Below are 19,495 nucleotides of genomic sequence, written 5' to 3' on the forward strand. Positions count from 1 at the left end.
TTATCTACTTGGTTCTACCAGTTAAAAAATTTTTGTCAGAAGAAGAAGATACTCATGGATTTCAGCTACCAAACACAAAAAAAAATTTTCATCACTGGCTTTTATGATTTAATCCAAAAATTCATGCATAACACAACACAAAACAAAAGACAAAGACAAAATGCATGAAAACATAAAAGACACCCTCCCCAAACTAACATCTAGCAGTGTTCCCAATGCTAGACAAATGAACAAAACAAACAAAACTGAATATGCAAAACACACACAAAACATAATAAAATGAAAACAAAAACTCCCATGATTATTGGTCCTCATCGTCGCCATCGGCTTCGTCATTTGATTCATCAGAAAATTTTGGCGGAGAGCAGAGTACTGGAAATGGAATGGAGGTGGATATGGTGGTGGAGTAGGATATGCTGCAGGGTTCATTCCGGCATTAGAGATTAATGTCCGGAGCATAGCAGTCTGGGACTCCGAGTGGGCAACATCGACTCTCTGAAACTCATTTTGGTATTGAACCCAAGCGTACAATTCATTTGTCGTCTCGGCAGCAGGGCGACAACTTGGCATTGGTTTTGGTACACAGGTCGAAGATGTGCCGGCCCCGGAACTTGCTTGCCCCTGCGATGTGAACTCTTGTAATATGAAATTTTGCTTTGTCTTCACCACTAAACTGTCCTCATCCTGCATTGGATGTTGCCATTCCTCGTCGTCTGGCACGAGAACTCCAGCTCGCACACACAGTGCGGAAACAATAGACGAAAAGAAAATGCCAATATTCGGTGAACGGATGGACGTGTATAACTCCTTGTTGATGAGTTTTCCGACATTGATTGGCCATTTTTTATGCAGGGCAAACAACAACGGTCTACTCATCACCACGATGTGCATGTGGGTTACCGGCATCATCCTATGGGTGAGAAATGCATACCACAAAGCCGGTTCCATTTTCAAAAATTTTTATTTAAACGATACAAACTTGACCGAGTCCTTCCAAACATGCCCATCATAACACAGTTCAGCAGATACAAGATTATAATCTGGGTTAGCCTTAAACGCTTGGAACTGGCTATCGTCGACTTCCGGTGTTTGCAATAAAGCATTAATAGTGTCAGGGTCGAAAGAGACGAACTTAACCCGCACAAAATCTTTGTTATCAGTTCGTTCAGGTGCGTTGGCATAGAATTCCCGTACCAATGGTATGATGGCCGCTTGAGGTTGGCGGCAGAACTCGGTCCATCCACGCTCAGTGATCCCGAGGGTGTGAGTGAGGTTCTCGAATAGATCTATGCCTCTCTCGGGAATCGGAGTCCGGTTGATCTTGGCGGCTTCATATCGTGCTTTCGCTTCCAAGGAGATAAAATTTCCATCAATAATGGTGAAGGATAAAGAAGAGGCACGAGATGTGGCAATATTTGCTCTCTTAGGACCCATCTTGATCGAAATCAGAGAAATAAGAGAGAGGTACCTACGAATTTGATGGGAAAAAGTGAGAATTATGGAGGAGAGGAGGCGGCGTAGGGTTTAGAGTGAGAGAGAGAACGAGAAAGAATGAAAGGGGAAAGGGGATCGGGTCTTTTAATTGTTGTATCTGCGCGATGCGCTCGGTCTGCTCTTTTTAGCAAACCGAGCGCATACCCGATTTAAGAAAACAGAGAGCCGGGGTATTGTTGGGCGCTCGGTCTGCAAAATTCAGCAGACCGAGCGCACCCCCATATAAGCAAAACAATAAGTGGGGGTATTTTTGGGCACTCGGTCTGCAGAATTTTGCAGATCGAGCGCACCTCATTTTGAATTTTTTTTTTAAAAAAAAATTAAACGAAAGTCAAACAAAAATAGAGATTTCTAAAACTTAAAAGAAAGGAATATTAAAAATTTTAAAGAAAAATAATTTAAATTAAAACAAAAGAAGTTAAGAGAGTAGTTCTCAATTTAGAGTCTAGAGCTCGACTGTTCTCCTCCCCAAACTAGTCTTGGTAAGTCAGTGTGGAGATTACTGGCGTTGAGTTGACATCACCCCCTACATAGTGTTTCAGCCTCTGAGCATTGACCGTGAAAGACTCGTTTCTTGCATCCTTTATTTCAATAGCTCCCGATGGATACACCTTAGTGATTTTGTAAGGACCAGACCACCTAGACTTCAACTTTCCAGGAAAGAGCCTCAACCTGGAGTTAAATAGAAGAACTGCTTTCCTTCCTTAAATTCTCTATGACGAATGCGTCGGTCATGTATTCTCTTGGTCCTTTCTTTGTACGACACTGCCATATCGTATGCTTGATCTCAAAATTCCTTCAATTGGTTTAGCTCAAGCAATCTCTTCTCACCTGCAGCAGCAAATTCAAAATTTAATGCTTTGATAGCCCAATATGCTCTATGATCTAACTCAACTGGCAAATGACATGCCTTTCCAAACAACAGTCTATAAGGGGAGGTGCCTATAGGCATTTTGAAAGCAGTCCTATAGGCCCATAATGCATTGTCAAGTCTAAGTGCCCAATCCTTTCTATTTGTACTCACACTTTTTTCCAAAATTTGCTTAATTTCTCGATTGGACACTTCTACTTGGCCACTTGTTTGGGGATGATAAGGAGTAGAAACTTTGTGCTTGACATCATATTTCTTCAAAAGTTTTTCAAAGAGCTTATTACAAAAGTGGGTGCCACCATCACTAATAATTGCATGGGGTGTACCAAATCGGTTAAAAATGTTTTTCTTCAAAAATTTTTGGACCACCTGTGCATCATTAGTTGCCAAAGCTTCAGCCTCTACCAATTTAGAAACATAATCCACGACGACCAAAATGTATTTTTTTGTAAAAGAGTTTGGAAATGGTCCCATAAAGTCGATTCCCCACACATCAAATATCTCACACTCAATAATATTATTCAAAGGCATTTCATGACGGTTTGAGATATTACCTGTCCGCTGACTTCTATCACACTCAATGACATAAGCACGTGCATTTTTATAAATATTGGGCCAATAAAACCCACATTCAAGTACCTTAGCTGCCGTCTTGATAGGCCCAGCATGGCCACCTACCTAACGGTCATGACAATGACTGAGGATGCTTTTCATTTCTCCTTCCGCCACACATCTCCGAATCATAGAGTCAGCACAAATTTTAAACAATAAAGGTTCTTCCCAAAAATAATGCTTTACATCTGACAGAAACTTTTTCTTTTGATGAAAAGACAAGTTATGTGAGATTGTGCCCGTGACCAAATAATTTGCAAAATTAGCATATCACGGCGAGTGTTCTATGGCAAACAACTTTTCATCACGAAACCAATCATCTATTTCCCCAGTTTCATTCTGTGCACAATCAGGAATGTATTCTAGTCTAGATAGGTGATCAGCGACAACATTTTCTACTCCTTTTTTTATCCTTTATCTCTAAGTCAAATTATTGTAAGAGTAGAATCCATCTAATCAACCTAGGTTTTGCATCTTTCTTAGCCAAAAGGTGTTTAATTGTAGAATGATCAGTGTATATAGTGATTTTCAAAAGTACAAGGTATGAATGAAACTTGTCCAGTGCAAAAACTACTCCTAGCAACTCCTTTTCAATGTTAGCATAATTCAATTGAGCCTCATTTAGGGTTTTGCTAGCATAGTAAATAGTACAAAATACCTTGTCTATCCTTTGGCCAAGTACAGCTCCGACAGCTGTGTCGCTGGCGTCACACATCACCTCAAAGGGAAGGTTCCAATCTGGTGAAGTCAGCACTGGTGCAGTGACCAATCTTTCTCTCAGAAATTCAAACACCTGCAAACAAGTGGAATCAAAATTAAAAGGTGTATCTTTCATCAATAACGAAGACAGAGGTTTTGCAATTTTTGAAAAATCTTTAATGAAACACCGGTAAAAACCGGCGTGGCCTAGAAAACTTCTGACTCCCTTGATCGTCGTCGGTGGAGGTAGATTTTGAATGACTTGCACCTTGGCCTTGTCCACCTCGATTCCCTGCTAAGATATTCAGTGCCCTAATACAATACCTTCGGTCACCATGAAGCGACACTTCTCCCAGTTGAGTACCAAGTTCGTTTCCTCACATCTCATCAACACATTATTCAGATTATTCAGACATGCATCAAAATACTGACCAAAAATGGAAAAATCATCCATGATTATTTCTAGAAAATTTTCATCCATATCATCAAATATAGCAGTCATGCATCTCTGAAAAGTTGCAGGAGCATTACATAGACCAAAAGGCATGCGTCTATAAGAAAACGTACCATATGGGCAAGTGAAAGTTGTTTTATCCTGATCTTCAGGTGCAATCGCAATTTGATTGTATCCTGAATACCCATCTAAAATGTTGGAACATGCTTTTCAGATCATAGATCTGATACCCGGTGCAGCGAAAGTTTTAAAATTTTTTATATGGAACGATTCCATATCATGGGTATCAAATCCTAAGGATTAAATTATGCAAGTAAAATAATAATTACAATTAATATTTTACCTCTTCAAGCTAAGGCTTGATTATGGACTCCAACAGAATTTTCTGCTCTTGTTGTAAATCCCAGGAACTGATGACTACTCGATCAATCTCCGGAATTAGGTCCACGAACAGAAAACTGAAACCCTCTGATTGATTGCACTAGAAATCAATCAGATGTTTATCGAAGAGATTAAACAGATTTGATCTATCAATTCAGAATGTAATTTTTCAGAAAAATCACAGACTTAATTTTCTCAAAAAGGAGAAGAGGATTTTCGAAAAACCCTCTAGAATATATTTCAGTATTTTCAAAAATTGCAAGATGGAATAATCCCCTATCTTCGAAAATTACACTTATATATATATATAAGTTTTAGCCTGGATTAAGTTATAATTGTATTAGGACACTAACTCCTTAGGGCCCACAATCCATAACATAAGCCCAACAAGCCAAGCCTGTTATTATAAAAATTAATATAAAATTCATCATGACTCCGATTGATAAACCGATTTCACCAATGTGCACAGAAACCATTTCTGCACCTTTTAAAGTCAAGATAATTTTTCTGAATCCGAATTCAGTGATTTCCAAAAATGCCCATCCCTATGTCATTTTAGAAAATTTCACTCCCTTTAGTTAAGAAGTCCAACTTCTCTTTCATTAAATTTAACTCTTTAAATTTAACTATCTCAACGGGGATTAGTAATCCATTACTTGTATGAGCCTCAATGGTTCAGGGATACAGCTAGCCGTGGGCTCACAACTCCTTGTGACTCGGAACAACAATTTTCGACTTACCCATCGAATCATGGTATGAGCGCCTAGCAACATCGCCCCATGATTCCCTAGGTATCACTGATAGTTCCTACAAGAACCAGTAGGTTTTGGTTAGTGTACAGTACGGTCCCTTCATCCATATATCCCGATCGAATCAACAACCATTGGTACATCGAGAGTCGTTCGAGATTCGATAACTATGCAATGCATCTTGAAGATCAAATAGTGACATCGCATATGCTACTAGGAAACCAAGTAACCTAAATCACATCGAGTACTCTGGCCAGAGATTTGTCACACTAATATCTCCTCAGATCGCATAGGATATCCACACTCGCAAGCGTGTGGTGAATCCTTGACAACAAAGCATCGAATCCTATATGTGTCGTAACTGTACCCAATCCCGACACCTGATAACCCTCATAGAGTCGGTAAACGAGTCAAAGTATAGTACTAGCATATATAGTCTCCATGATGTTTCAAGTAGTAAGGACTAATGGTGTACAACCAAAACCGCGGAATTATCCACTCAATTAATAATAACCACTTGGAAAGTCCGAATAGGGTAGTTCAATCATTCATCATATGAATATCCATTTGCATGCTTTGAACATCTCTATGTTCCATACCAATGAAACGTGGTACTCAACATCGCAAATGCTAGTCTCAATCTCGAGCGATCCTTATCCTTATTTGCGGACGTCTCAATTGACTAGGAACTGTTTAGAATATACAGTGACTATAAGATGTGTTTCATGATAGTGATCTCTCTTTATTCACTATCTCATCTTACTTACACTATAGTATATTCAAGGTCTTTATCAAAACAACTATAGTATATCACAATATAACATTATGAAGAAAGATAAAGAAAATGACATTAATGAATGTAAATTATATTAAACAAAAATTATTTACAATAAGAGACTCTCAAAGCCCTTAGCCACAACTTGGCTAGCGGGGCATCAACTCTTTCAATCTCCCACTTGCCCTATAGCCAACTAATCATACTACGTAGTCCCATTGCTTCGCGATGTTTGTCAAACAATGGTCCTGGCAAGGGCTTAGTAAGTGGATCAGCGATATTGTCTGCAGAGTCCACTCTCTCGACAGTGATGTCTCCTCTTTCCATGATCTCCTGGATGATGTGGTATTTCCTTAGTATGTGCTTGGATCTTTGATGAGACCTTGGTTCCTTTGCCTGAGCAACGGCACCAGTGTTGTCGCAGTACACCGGGACTGGACCAACAGCTTCAGGAATTACGCCCAACTCTTGGACAAAATTCCTCATCTAAACGGCCTCTTTAGCAGCAGTTGATGCTGCAATGTATTTTGCCTCAGTGGTGGAATCCGCTGTGGTGTCCTGCTTTGAACTCTTCCAAGAGACAGCACCGCCATTGAGCATGAATACAAATCCAGAGGTTGACTTCGAGTCATCCACGACTTTGGAAGCTAGAGTCGGTATAGCCTTCCAATTTCAATTTTCTTCCTCCATAAACCATGAATATATTCTTAGTCCTTCTCAAGTACTTTAGAATATCATTCACAGCTTTCCAATGCATTTGACCGGGATTGGCCTGATATCTGCTCGTGAAACTCAGAGCAAAGGCTACATCCGGTCTGGTAGATATCATCCCATACATAATACTACCTATGGCTGATGCATATGGTATGTGTGTCATTTTTTCTATCTCTTCGTCAGTCTTGGGAGACATAGACTTGGATAGAGAAACTCCATGACACATAGGTAGATGTCCTCTCTTGGACTCATCCATAGAAAACATTTTCAATATGGTGTTGATGTAGGTTGCTAGAGTGAGTCCTATCATTTTCTTAGATCTATCTCTATAGATCTGTATTCCTAGAATATAGGACGCCTCACCCAAATCCTTCATCGAGAATCTACCTGATAACCATATCTTTGTTGACTGCAACATCCCTACATCATTCCCAATGAGTAGGATGTTATCAACATAAAGTACTAAGAATGTCACAACATCCTTAACTACTTTCTTGTACACGCATGGTTCCTCCGGGTTCTTGATGAAACCAAAATCCTTTATTGTTTCATCAAATTTCTGGTTCCAACTTCTTGATGCCTGTTTGAGACCATAAATTGATCTCTGAAGCTTGCATACCTTATGCTCACTTCCCATGGATGGGAATCCCTCGGGCTGCATCGTATAGATTTCTTCCTTAATGTTTCCATTAAGAAATGCAGTCTTCACATCCATTTGCCATATCTCATAGTCATACCAAGCTGCTATGGCAATAAGGATTCTTATGGACTTGAACATTGAGACTGGTGAAAAGGTTTCATCATAGTCAACACCTTATCTTTGAGTATAACCTTTTGCCATCAATCGTGCCTTGTAGGTCAATACCTTACCATCAGAAGATCAGAGAGGATTTCTAGAAGATCAGAGAATTAATATCAGACATATCAAACATGCCTTCTCCCACTAGCTTGTTCATCCTTTTAAAAGATATATGACCTAATCGAGCATGCCATAATTGTGCTGGATTTAGAGTATCTTGTTTTCTTTTGGATGTTGTTGATATCTCTTGGACATTATACATAGGAATATCTTTTAATTTTAAATTATAGAGATCATTTTCCAATTGTCCTGTACCAATTAAACATTCATTCTTGTAAATATTGCAAACACCTTTGCCAAACAAACAAGAATATCCATCTTTATCAAGCATAGAAATGGAAACACTGTTTTTCACCAATTCTGGTACAAACAAAACATCTCTCAAACATAATTTAAAATCATTGTCCAACAATAAGTAAACATCTCCAATAGCTTTGGCTGCAACTCTTGCCCCATTGCCCATTCTCAAGAAGGTCTCACCATCTCTGAGTCTCCTACTTCTTGCCATCACCTGCAAATCATTACAGAGATGTGAGCCACAGCCGGTATCCAATACCCAAGAAGAAGTGTTAAGTAAAATGTTTACTTCAATGTAGAACATACCTTTTCCAGAACCATTCTGGTCAAGATATTCCTTGCAATTACGCTTCCAATGTCCAGGTTTCTTACAGTGATGACAGACGTCATTAGTCTTGTTAGCCTTAATTGGTGTGGCTACCACAACGGGACTTGGAGCTTGCCTCTTCAAGGGCACGTTCTTTTTGGGAGCTTGGAAGGAACGCTTCTTTCCTTTCCCATGTGGTCTATTCTTTGAACCAGATGAAGATCCCACATAAAGAACCGACTTCTCTTTCTTGATTGTGGATTCAAACGTAACAAGCATGTTAACCAACTCCTCAAGGGTTGGATCTAACCTGTTCATGTTGAAATTCACCACAAAAGGATCAAATGAGCTAGGCAGTGACAAGAGCAACACGTCTGTGGTCAACTCAGTTGGTAGCACAAGATCCATGCTAACGAGTTTCTCCACGAGCCCAATCAACTTCAGGCCATGCTCATGGACCGAAGCCCCATCTCGCATGCGCAAAGTGATTAGCTCCTTGACAATCGCATGTCGAAGTGGGCGTGTTTGTTCACCAAAGAGTTCTTTGAGATGCAAATGAATGTCAGCAGCATGCTTTGCACTCTCAAAACGTCGCTGAAGCTCATCATTCATAGAAGCCTGCATATAACACTTGGCTTTCAAGTCATGGTCACACCAATCCTTGTAAGTCTGTAGCTCCTCAGGGCTACAATCAGTCGGAGCCGTATCAGAGGGCGACTCATCAAGTGTGTATGCAATCTTTTCCGAGTTCAAGACGATTTTCAAATTTCTTAGCCAATCGAGGTAATTTGGACCGGTCAGTAAATGTTTGTCGAGTATTGCAGACAACGGATTGCGAATTGATGACATTGTCAAAACTTTGTACTGAAAAATAATAACAGATAAATGTCAATGACTATTTTAAAATATTTAATAAGATATAAAGTATGGACTTTAACTTTATAAATATTTACTCCAACTGTTTTGACATTTTTACTACCCTCTAGTAAAAACGGGAAACTCCTTTCCTCAGTAGGTACATAATGTCCAATTAGCCAATTACGATCCCGAATAATATCAGCCAATCATAATTTCTAAAAGGTAGTTTCCAATTGCATCTCTATGCAACCCTTACGTAAACTTTTGCCTCACGCTTGATTAGGACCCAATAATATGACGTCGTTCATCTTTACGTGTCAAGCCTTACCCATCGATATCGAACCTTAATGGACGGTCGCCATGAGTTCCCCCAATAATATGAGCCGAAGTCATGGGAGTTCCACGTAGTTCACATCACCATGTCAATGGATGTCACAGCTTTCCGGCATCCAAGCCCCCCCAATAATATGAGCCGAGCATTGAATACGGGTAGCGTTCGTCATGCATCCATTGTCGATGGAAGACATTGAAATTATAAACAAATTTATAATTCCCCTTTTCGGGCTTGATATAAATTTTGAATCTAATTCAAAATGAGGGTTTTTAATTTTGAAAATGTCTCATCATTAATTTTAAAAATCGCCATGTTTGATCGTATGTTTGCCGGATTCATGCAACTTTGTTATTATAAAATAATAACGCACATACTAATTAATAAGGATGATTAATCGCCCCAAAACTATTTGGCCCGTGTGAGCCAAACACGGGCCTAGGTCCAATTCCTAGGAAATGCATGGGATGCAAATGCAACAATTACATAAGCTTCCAATATTTACATGTCTTGAATCTTCATAATTCATCATGGCCCACCATCTTCTAATCTTGAACTTCCGCTATTAAATATTTTACATGAAAATATCCATGGCAAATAGGGATACATCTCATGGGGTGGGAACGGGTCATAAACCAAGCCCACTTTGTAATTTGATAATTATTACAACCATTCAACACAAAATATCCTAGCATACACCTAGCAAATTGGTCTTGGGCTTTTAATCATCCTTCATGCACAATATCACATATCATACACCATCAATTAATTATCTCAATAATCAATTGATCAAATATTATATATCTTGGTCCAATCACTAACCACCACAATTATAAAATAAAATTAACAAAATAAACAAACACCTTTGTTTACTTTCAAATTTAATTTATTTATAATTGAATTTCTTGTAAATCACAATTTACTATAAATAATCAAAGTCACACTTTAACTATTTATTTTATTAGAAAAATCACATATTATAAAGTTTAATTTTTCATAAAAATCAACTATAATATATTTAACAATTTAGGGCCTATGACACATGATATTCCAAAACACCTTTTGAAAAACTCAAGTCGTCATAGTCGTCACCGAAACTCCGTCGCCAGATTCCGGCCAAAATTTTTTTTTTTTATTATTATTATTTTTTTTTATTAAAAATATGGGGCAGCCCACGGCTGCCCCTAGGACACCTTCGGGCAGCCCAAGGGCTGCCCGAAAATAAAAAAAAAATAATTTTTATAAAATTTTCCCTAAATGTTAAAATATTGATTTTCTCATGCGGTTAGAAATTGACCTCAACATAATATCCAACAAATACTACACAAAAGAGTAACCTAGGCTCTGATACCACTGAAGGGGATCGGTTAACTCGTGCCCGGAAACGCAGCGGAAATATAAAATTTTTAATAAAAGAAATCCGAGCACTTGTGTAGTATTCAAATATTAAACAACCATAGGGTGTTTAGAATTTTACTTATCAATCTCAAAGATTGATTTATGGCTCCAACCAAGTTGATAAACAACTAGGCTCTTGAAAAATGGTAGACTCAATCTACAAGCTTCCAAGAGCACTCCTTGCTCAATATGGATTCAACTATTCGAGCCTCCGAATTAGGTCCACGACTAGACGATCTAAATCAACTCTAAATATTCACTAGAATATTTAGAGAATTTTTCATTGAGATTTTTCTTTTCTTCTTCCACAAAAATTGAAAGAAAACTTGAAGAAAAAAATTGGAGAGTGTTCGGCCACTTCAAGCCTAAATTGGAATGGAATGAATTGTGTGTGTGTATATATTATTCCAAATAATATATTAAAGGAGAGGGATTAATGAGTACAATTAAGCCATGCATGGAAAATTGCAAGGCATGCATGGAAAATTGCAAACTATCTTACAACCCTTCAAATTCCATACACACACATATATATATATCATATATATATATATATATATATATATATATATATATATATATATATATACACGCCTATATATATATACATATATAAATATATATATTTAAATGTAATTTGAACTTATTTTTAATTAATTATTAAACCTAAACCCAATTAAGTTTAATCAATTAATTAAATTTAACTTGAACCCATTCAAGTCCACTAGTATCAATAATTATACAACACTATATTAATTTGAGCTCTACTAGACTCAATAGTGTTTAATTAATTCAACACTTGAATTAATTTAATTATTTGTACATTAAAATGTCTACTAGTGTTAAATTAATTCAACACTTGAATTAATTAACTAAGTTCAAAATAATAGTTTAGAAAATCACCATTTTCATAAACTAATTATTTTAAGTCAACTTTTAATCTTGGAACACATTCACAAATTAAAAGTTACTTATTCCATTCATTCTCCAATTTAGAAGTCAAATTTCTAATTTATTTTACTTATAAACTCCTTTATAAGTTGTTCAACACATTGAACTTATTTTAATCTCAACGGGATCTAGAAAGCTAGTACTTGTGTGATCCTCAATGGTTCACTGATACAACTAGCAGTGGGTTCACATCTCCATGTGATTCAGGATCAACAAGTCCCTTATATGAGCATACCCTAGATAGCTCCATTCTTATTAATCAACACATTGACAATAAGAACGTCAGAAAACTCAAGTCTGATAGTACCCAACCAGTCATGTAAACATCTAGCAGCATTGCTTACATGACTCCCTAGGTATCAAATGATAGTGCCTGCAAGAACCAATCAATTATGGTTAGCGTACAGTACGGTCCCTTCAACTCATATATCCCGACCGATTCGACAACCATTGGTTTATCGAGAGTTGTCATTGAATCGATAACTATGTGTCATGCCGTAGTTGCATCGAAAGTGTAATTCAAGAAACTCCTTTCTTAATTACCACTTACTCTGATCAGAGATTTCAAGCTACGTATGCATGATATAACATAGGATATCCATACCCGTAGGTAAGCGGTGAATCCCCGACTACAATGCATTGACTCCTATATGTTTCGTCACAACACCCAACATTGCCACCTGATGACCCCAGATGAGTCGGTAAACAAGTCAAAGTGAAGCACTAGCATATAGAGTCTCCATGTTGTCCCGGGTTATAGGACTAATGGTGTACAACCATAAACTAGGACTTCTCCACTCGATAAGTGAGAACCACTTGGAAAATCCTTTAGGGAGGGTTGTTCAGTGCACTCTACAAGGAGCACCTATTTGCATGCTTGGACATCTCCATGTCCCCTACCAATGAAACATGGTACTCACATCGCAAATACTAGTCTCAAGCTCGAGCGGCCTTTATCCTTCTTTATAGCGGCTGAATCGACTAGGAACAGTTTAGAATATACAGTATTCCAAATATGAGTTTCATGATAGTCATCACATGACCATCTCATATTCTTTTTACTATTTGTATATTCAAGGGCTTTATCTATGCAGCATGCATGGGCATAAAGATAAAGATGTGCCAAATTTAAATAATGTCAAATATTATTAAAACAAAGATTGTCATACAAGAGTTCTCTCAAGGACCATCGGCCAACACATTGGCTCGACGGGCACCTACTCTAATAGTTTGATGGTTCCTGAGGTGTGGGATCGTTATTTTGTATCTCGGGTTCTTCTCGAATTTCTTCGAGTTCCATCATCTTTCCTTTCTTATCAAGTTAGAAATCCTTCTCCATGAAGGTGGCATTCCTCGAAACAAACACTTTTGTTTCAGTAGGATGATAGAAATAATATCCGATTGAATTCTTTGGATACCCTACAAAATAACATAAGGTGGATCGACTATCCAACTTATCTCCCACTGTCCGCTTCACGTAAGCAGGACATCCCCAAATCCTTAAGTATGAATACTTAGGAGCTTTGCCATTCCATAACTCATATGGAGTTTTATCCACTGCTTTAGTGTGGACATTGTTCAACAACAATACCGCCGTTTCAAGCGCATAGCCCCAAAACGAAGGTGGGAGCTCAGTGAAGCTCATCATGGATCGAACCATGTCCAACAAAGTTCGATTGCGACGCTCCGAAACACCATTAAGCTGAGGTGTCATAGGAGGAGTCCACTGAGAGAGAATCCCATTCTCTTTTAGATATCCAAATACTCGGTACTTAAATATTCTCCACCTCGATCCGATCGAAGTTCTTTAATACTCTTAACTAGTTTGTTTTCTACTTCAGCCTTGAATTCTTTGAACTTTTCAAATGCTTCAGACTTATATTTCATCAAATATAAATACCCATACCTAGAATAATCATCAGTAAAGGTAATGAAGTAGGTGTGACCAAATTTAGTACCAATACTAAATGGACCACAAACATCTGTATGGATCAAATCCAACAGATTTTGACTACGCTCAGGTTTTCCTTTGAAAGGAGATTTAGTCATTTTTCCTTTTAGGCAGGACTCACAAGTAGGTAGAGAGTTAATATCAGACATATCAAACATGCCCTCTTCCACTAGTTTGTTCATCCTCCTTAAGGAAATATGACCTAGCCTAGCATGCCAAAGGTTTACCGGGTTTTGACTATCATTTTTCCTTTTATTTGTTGTTGCCGGTTTATCAACATAATTAATTGGTACGTCTTTTAATTTTAAGTTATATAGATCGTTTTCAAGTTGTCCACATCCACTCAAACATTCATTCTTGTAAATATTGCAAATCCCATTCACAAAATTGAAAGAAAAACCATCTCTATCAAGCATAGAAACAGAAATAATGTTTTTAACCAAATCTAGCACAAATAAAACATCTCTCAAAAGTAACTTAAAATTGTTCTGCAAAACTAAATAAAAATCTCCCACAGCTTTGGCTTCAACTCTAGAACCATTTCCGAGCCTTAGCTGGGTCTCACCCATCCTAAGCTTACGACTTCTTGTCATCACCTGCAAATCATTGCAAATGTGAGATCCACATCCGGTATCCAATTTCCAAGAAGTAGTATTAAGTGAAACATTTATTTCAATGTAAAACATACCCTCTACAGTTCGCAACTGCTCGAGATATACTTTGCAGTTACGTTTCCAATGATCGGGTTTCTTGCGGTGATGGCAAAGGTCTTCAGATCCGTTCACGTTTGAAGCCTTTGTTTTGATCTTCTTCTTTGGTATAATTTTCTTGGGTGGGGCAGAACGCTTCTTATTCTTTCCACTTGGCCCTTTCTTAGAGTTAGAAGAGGAACCAACCAAGAGTACCAGTTTATCCTTCTTTAATGTGGCCTCAAAAGTCACAAGCATATTGACCATCTCTTCAAGGGTGACCTCTATCTTATTCATATTGAAGTTCATCACAAAGCCGTCAAACGACGAAGGAAGAGAAAGAAGTAACAAGTCCGTGTTCAGTTCATGCTCCAATGTCAAATCGAGTGTTACCAATTTTTCAATGAGCCCAATCATGCGTACCCCATGCTCACGGACTGAAGTCACATCTCGCATGCGGCATGTCATGAGCTCTTTGACGGTGGCATACCTCTTCGATCTTGACTGAGCTCCAAAAAGTTCCTTGAGAGTATCGTGAATGTCAGCAGCATTCACTGCATTCTCAAATCGCCTCTGAAGTTCATCAGACATCGAAGCCTACATGTAACATTTGGCCTTGATATCATGGTCCCACCATTTGTCAAGTTTGGCCAATTATTCCGGACTCACATCAGTCGGAGCTTCTTTCGGAGGAGGCTTTTCTAACACGTAGAAAATTTTTTCCGAACTAAGAACAATCCTTAACTTACGGAACCATTCCGTATAGTTTGCGCCAGTCAGTTTGTTTTGTTTGAGAATTGAGAATAATGGATTGCGCGAATTCATTGTAATGAAATACTGAAAAGAAACAGACAATAATCAGTGATTGCTTAATTAATTTACTAAGACATAAAATATGGCGAGATTTAATTTTATGAATTTCACTCCCACTATTTTAACAATTTCACTACCCTCTAGTGAAAACAAGAAACCGATTTCCTTAGTGGGAACATGGAGTCCAATTGATAAATCATAGTCCCGAATAATATCAGCCAACCATAATTTTCAAAAGGTAGAGCCCAATTGCTTCCAAAGCAACCCCCATGTTTTTACCTCATGTCCAATAAGAGCCCAATAATATGACGCCGTTTATTGTGACATGTCAAGATGACCCATCAATATTAAGTTGTGATGGACGGTCGCCATGTGGATCCCCAATAATATGAGCCAATCCCATGGGAGTTCCACCCAACTTACAACATGTGTCGATCCAATGTACAGCTTTCCGACGAACGGGCCCCCCCAATAATATGAGCCGAACCGTGCCCGCGGGTAGCATCTCATACATTGATCGTTGATGGAAGGTAGGAATATTTAAACAATATTTAAATTCCCTTTTGTTTATCTTGATATAAATTTTAAATCATATTTAAAATGAGGGATTTTTAATTTTGAAAAATTGTCTCATCATATCATATTTGTATGCTTGCGGGATTCATGCAATTTAGTCTAAACATGCATACAACAATAATATCATATATTATATTTAGGATGATCGACCCCAAAACTAATTGACCCGTGGTTGCCAATCACGAGTCTAAGTCCAATCCTAGGTGATATGAAAGTATGCAATGCAATCCTATTACATTGAGCTTTCAATTTACATTTCTTCGGTCTTTATTATCTGCTGGGCCCACCTTTGTCTTCAAATCTTTATCTCCCACTAAGTCTAATAAATTTACAATAGATTTCGATGACAAGTAGGGGATACATATTTAAGGGTGGGAACGGGCCATAAACCAGGCCCACTTTTTATTACAAATGACAAATCAAATTGGGCCATAAACCAAGCCCATTAATAAAACCCAACAACAATAATAAAAACCAAATGTAAATTTTCTAACATACACCTATAAAATTGGTCATGGAAATCGTTCATCCTTTATCCAATATTTAATTCAATAATTAAATCATTGGATAACATTCAATGGCAACATAATTAAAAGATAAAATCAAATTTTATCTAATATATACATAAGATCATATCTTATCATCAATTGTACCAAAATAATTAATTTTATAAAATCTAATTTAACGGATAAAATTTATAAATTTTCCAAAAATTCAAATTTATCCAAAAATCAATTTTAAAAATTTCGGACTCAAACAATTTGACCCGATGCCTCGTGGACCAATCAAAAACAATTTTCGATCGGACCATAAACTAAAATTTCAAAAATCTAAAATTCTTTTAAAAAATCATATTTTAATTTTTCGGGCTGCCCGGGACGTTCCCAGGCAGCTGCACCCCCACGTGGGGCAGGGCAGCCCCCACGTGGGGCCTAGGGCAGCCCCTTCGCTGCCCTGGGCAGCGTTTTTGCTGCCCTTGGGCAGAAACGATTGCTGGCCCTTGGGCGGCAAGATGGCAGCGTTTTTGCTGCCCTTGGGCAGTTACCCTTTTCAAATTTAATTTCAAAAATTTTTGTTTTGGTTTCTAAAACCCGAGGCTCAAAAATTTTGCACAATCGATTAATTTAATCGTTTGATCTGAGAGAATCCTGGCTTTGATACCACTGTTGGAACATGCTTTTCAGATCATAGATCTGATACCCGGTGCAGTGGAAGTTTTAAAATTTTTATATGGAACGATTCCATATCATGGGTATCAAATCCGAACGATTAAATTATGCAAGTAAAATAATAATTACAATTAATATTTTACCTCTTCAAGCTAAGGCTTGATTATGGACTCCAACAGAATTTTTTGCTCTTGTTGTAAATCCCAGGAACTGATGACTACTCGATCAATCTTCGGAATTAGGTCCACGAACAGAAAACTGAAACCCTCTGATTGATTGCACTAGAAATCAATCAAATGTTTATCGAAGAGATTAAACAGATTTGATCTGTCAATTCAGAATGTAATTTTTTTGAAAAATCACAGACTGAATTTTCCCTAAAAGGAGAAGAGGATTTTCGAAAAACCCTTTAGAATATATTTCAGTATTTTCAAAAATTGCAAGATGGAATAATCCCCTATCTTCGAAAATTACCCTTATATATATATATATAATTTCTAGACTGGATTAAGTTATAATTGTATTAGGACACTAACTCCTTAGGGCCCACAATCCATAACATAAGCCCAACAAGCCAAGTCTGTTATTATAGAAATTAATATAAAATTCATCATGACTCCGATTGATAAACCGATTTCACCAATGTGCACAGAAAACATTTCTGCACCTTTTAAAGTCAAGATAATTTTTCTGAATCCGAATTCAGTGATTTCCAAAAATGCCCATCCCTATGTCATTTTAGAAAATTCCACTCCCTTTAGTTAAGAAGTCCAACTTCTCTTTCATTAAATTTAACTCTTTATATTTAACTATCTCAACGGGGATTAGTATCCATTACTTGTGTGACCCTCAATGGTTCAGGGATACAGCTAGCCGTGGGCTCACAACTCCTTGTGACTCGGAACAACAATTTTCGACTTACCCATCGAATCATGGTAAGTGCGTCTAGCAACATCGCCCCATGATTCCCTAGGTATCACTGATAGTGCCTGCAAGAACCAGTAGGTTTTGGTTAGCGTACAGTACGGTCCCTTCATCCATATATCCCGATCGAATCAACAACCATTGGTACATCGAGAGTCGTTCGAGATTCGATAACTATGCAATTCATCTTGAAGATCAAATAGTGACATCGCATGTGCTACTAGAAAAACAAGTAACCTAAATCACATCGAGTACTCTGGCCAGAGATTTGTTACACTAATATCTCCTCAGATCGCATAGGATATCCACACTCGCAAGCGTGTGGTGAATCCTTGACAACAAAGCATCGACTCCTATATGTGTCGTAACTGTACCCAATCCCGACACCTGATGACCCTCATAGAGTCGGTAAACGAGTCAAAGTATAGTACTAGCATATAGAGTCTCCTTGATGTTTCAAGTAGTAAGAACTAATGGTTTACAACCAAAACCGCGGACTTATCCACTCAATTAATAATAACCACTTGGAAAGTCCGAATAGGGTGTTCAATCATTCATCATTTGAATATCCATTTGCATGCTTTGAACATCTCTATGTTCCATACCAATGAAATGTGGTACTCAACATCGCAAATGCTAGTCTCAATCTCGAGCGATCCTTATCCTTATTTGCGGACGGCTCAATTGACTAGAAACTGTTTAGAATATACAGTGACTATAAGATGTGTTTCATGATAGTGATCTCTCTTTATTCACTATCTCATCTTACTTACACTATAGTATATTCAAGGTCTTTATCAAAATAACAATAGTATATCACAATATAACATTATGAAGAAAGATAAAGAAAATGCCATTAATGAATGTAAATTATATTAAACAAAGATTGTTTACAATAAGAGACTCTCAAAGCCCTTAGCCACAACTTGGCTAGCGGGGCATCAAATCTTTTATAAAAAACAATAGAATTCATACCCAGCAAGCCTTTCTAGCATTTGGTCAATGAAGGGGAGGGGAAAATGGTCTTTACGGGTTGCGTCATTAAATTTCCTATAGTCTATACACACACGCCAACCTGTAACTATCCTAGTGGGTATCAACTCATTCTGCTCATTCTTAATGACAGTTATACCCCCTTTATTCGGTACACATTGAACCGGACTCACCCATGCACTATCATAAATGGGATAAATGATACCTGCATCTAGAAGTTTTATCGTTTCAGCCTTCACTACTTCTTGTATCTTGGGATTCAATCTCCTCTGTGGTTGGACCAAAGGGTTGATGTTCTCTTCCATTAATATCTTGTGCATGCATATGGATGAATTAATGCCTTTGATATCTGCGACCTTCCAGGCAAACACACTCTTATGACTTTTGAGAACATCTAGCAGTCTGGCCTCCATCTCACCTGTCAAAGAAGAAGAAATTATGACAGGTAATTTTTCATTCTCACCTAAAAATACATATTTGAGATGGATAGGTAATGGTTTCAATTCCATAGTTGCTGGTTCTTCAAGACTTGGTTTCTGGAGGACTAAATCCTTCCGGTCACAAAGATCTTCGAGTCTGAGCTTGACACCTTTTTGCCATGACGGGTTATCATTCAAGTAAGCCGACATC

The 19,495-nt window shown here is 37.8% G+C and overlaps 1 protein-coding gene across 1 annotated transcript; it reads right to left on the reverse strand.

Annotated features, from left to right (window-relative positions):
• Window positions 1-2,281: 2,281 nt before the first annotated feature.
• LOC140874071 (uncharacterized) lies at window positions 2,282-19,494 on the reverse strand. Its single transcript, XM_073277347.1, has 5 exons — window positions 18,948-19,494; window positions 4,041-4,306; window positions 3,636-3,770; window positions 2,920-3,043; window positions 2,282-2,766 (listed from the first exon to the last, which is right to left on the reverse strand). The coding sequence occupies exons 1-5, from the start codon at window positions 19,492-19,494 to the stop codon at window positions 2,282-2,284; spliced, it is 1,557 nt and encodes a 518-aa protein (XP_073133448.1).
• Window position 19,495: the final 1 nt, after the last annotated feature.

The sequence above is a fragment of the Henckelia pumila genome, chromosome 1 (genome assembly GCF_033568475.1).
Source record: "Henckelia pumila isolate YLH828 chromosome 1, ASM3356847v2, whole genome shotgun sequence".
NCBI classification, from domain to species: Eukaryota; Viridiplantae; Streptophyta; class Magnoliopsida; order Lamiales; family Gesneriaceae; genus Henckelia; species Henckelia pumila.

What these genes read in the sequence shown, in the direction of transcription:
- LOC140874071 (XM_073277347.1), bottom strand. Translation starts at nt 19,494, where the DNA reads ATGTCGGCTTACTTGAATGATAACCCGTCATGGCAAAAAGGTGTCAAG. An exon ending in ACCCACTAGGATAGTTACAG is followed by an intron (nt 4,307 to 18,947) that starts GTTGGCGTGTGT and finishes ATGGGTATTCAG; the next exon opens with GATACAATCAAATTGCGATT. An exon ending in TGATAGAAGTCAGCGGACAG is followed by an intron (nt 2,767 to 2,919) that starts GTAATATCTCAA and finishes CTAAATTGGTAG; the next exon opens with AGGCTGAAGCTTTGGCAACT.